The sequence below is a fragment of the Prionailurus bengalensis genome, chromosome A1 (genome assembly GCF_016509475.1).
Source record: "Prionailurus bengalensis isolate Pbe53 chromosome A1, Fcat_Pben_1.1_paternal_pri, whole genome shotgun sequence".
Classification (NCBI taxonomy): domain Eukaryota; kingdom Metazoa; phylum Chordata; class Mammalia; order Carnivora; family Felidae; genus Prionailurus; species Prionailurus bengalensis.
In genome coordinates this window covers 85,746,095-85,748,411 of record NC_057343.1, presented here as the reverse complement: position 1 = coordinate 85,748,411, position 2,317 = coordinate 85,746,095, and the positions used below count along the sequence as shown (strand labels likewise).

The 2,317-nt window shown below is 40.5% G+C and overlaps 1 protein-coding gene across 1 annotated transcript; it reads left to right on the top strand.

The window, feature by feature from the left end:
• The first annotated feature begins 844 nt into the window (after window positions 1-844).
• On the top strand, window positions 845-1,816 carry LOC122479030 (olfactory receptor 11L1-like). The gene has a single exon (XM_043572949.1). It carries the CDS (start codon window positions 845-847, stop codon window positions 1,814-1,816), a length of 972 nt encoding a protein of 323 aa, XP_043428884.1.
• The last annotated feature ends 501 nt before the right edge of the window (window positions 1,817-2,317 follow it).

Genomic DNA, 2,317 nt, shown 5'->3' with positions numbered 1-2,317 from the left:
AGTTATTGGTTATGAATTTTGAAATAGCAACATTATGTGTTGTCTCTCATTTCCTTTATTGCATGGAAGCTCATGTATGGCAGGTGGATGTTGCCTTTAACCAGGACTAGCTCTGACAATGAAGAAAAGGAAAGTAAAGAAGAGTGACATGTTAAATGTATATAACAAAGAGTGATTACAGTGGCTGAGCATTGTATCCACCTGGGCAAGAAAGGACAACAGTGGACATACAGGTTAGCTCAGCACAGAGCTTTACATGCACGTGCACACACACACACACACACACATGCACGTGCACACAGAGAGACAGAGAGAGACAGAGAGAGCAAAGCATCCATAAATACTCTTTGTGAGGAGAATGGATAAATTTCCCCAAGATGTCATAGGAGATATGCTTTGTCTGACTTCTTTATCAGACAAAACCAGAGAAAAGAAAACCATTGCTTCCATATGTACCTGCTTTAAAAAAATGTTGTTGCTATTCTTAGTTTCCAAGTTTGATGTCCATCAGAGATTTTTTTCATTTTGTTTTGTTATTGTAGTTTTATTATTATTGTTGTTATTTTTTTTTAATCTTTGGACCAGAGACTTCTAAATTTCAGAAAACACAATGCATGGAATTTACTGAGGTTCTTTCCAAGATCTAACATCCACATTAAGCTTGTGATATGAAAAATATTTTTGCATAAAATCAAGATGAAATTATGCATTTTCCCAACAAAGTGTTGTATATAAAGTTCTGAACTACTTTTAATCGTCTCTGAAGCTCTAAACATCAATAGCTGCAAATATTTGCATGATTTATGTAAAGTGGTTTTCCAAAATATTTTCCCTTCCACAGGTAATGAAGCCTCTAAATGTGTCCAGTGTCACTGAGTTTCAGCTTTTAGGATTCCAGAACCTTCTTGAATGGCAGACACTACTCTTTGCCATCTTCTTGTTCATCTACTTTCTCACAGTAACAGGGAATGTTGTCATTATTACAGTGGTGAGCCAGGACCAGCGACTCCGCTTGCCTATGTACATATTTCTCAAACACCTCTCCTTTCTGGAGATCTGCTATACATTCACTATTGTGCCCCTTCTCCTAGCCAACCTGTTCTCCCATGGACAAGTCATCTCCTTCTCCACCTGTATGACACAGCTTTACTTCTTTGTGTTCTTTGGAGCTACTGAGTGTTTTCTTCTGGCCATGATGGCCTATGACCGATATCTGGCCATCTACAGCCCACTCCACTACTCTTCCTTGATGAGTCCTGAGATCTGCACCATGTTAGTGGCAATCTCCTGGTTGACAGGTGTTGGCACAGGACTTCTGCCCTCCCTACTGATTTCCAAGTTGGATTTCTGTGGGCCTAACCAGATCAATCATTTCTTCTGTGACCTCCCTCCCCTCATGCAGCTCTCATGTTCCAGTGTGTATATCACCAGGATGGTCATCTTTATTCTGTCAATTGCAGTGTTGTGCATTTGCTTTTTTCTCACACTTGTATCCTATGTTTTCATTGTGTCCACCATATTGAGAATTCCTTCAGGCTCTGGCCAGATGAAGACCTTTTCCACATGTGGCTCCCATTTGGCTGTTGTCACTATCTACTATGGCACCATGATCTCCATGTATGTTCGCCCCAATGACCACCTGTCACCTGAAATCAACAAGATTATTTCTGTCTTCTACACTGTGGTCACCCCACTTCTGAACCCTATTATCTACAGCTTGAGGAATCAAGAATTCAAAGAGGCTGTTAGAAAACTCATGAGAAAAAAGTGTGATATCTATGGAGGAAAAGTGAAGGGCAGTTTCTTTATTAGGTAAGGAAAATTAGCACAGGACATGCCACAGATTAAGTTTGGGAATACATGAGTGAAAGGTTCAGAGACTTCAAACTTGAATGTCACCCTTGGCACTATGTTAAATTCAACAAGCCATAATGAAAGTTTTTTCATGGCCCCTTGCCAACAACTGCTCAGAAAATAAATTGCCTCTATCAAATCGTTTTGGGGGTAATTTTGTCCTTTGACATGTTCTTTCATCTTCTTTTTTTTTTAATGTTTATTTATTTTTGAGACAGAGCATTAACGGGGGAGGGTCAGAGAGAGGGAGACACAGAATCTGAAACAGGCTCCAGGCTCTGAGCTGTCAGCACAGAGCCTGATGCGGGGCTCGAACTCATAGACCGCGAGATCATGACCTGAGCTGAAGCCGGCCGCTTAACCGACTGAGCCAACCAGGCGCCCCTGTTCTTTCATCTTCTAATGAGAATCTAATTGTACAGTTCCAGGACATGATGATTTCAAACATTACTTTCAGATTTTT

Coding starts and splice junctions, on each gene's coding strand:
- LOC122479030 (XM_043572949.1), top strand. CDS start 845: ATGAAGCCTCTAAATGTGTCCAGTGTCACTGAGTTTCAGCTTTTAGGA.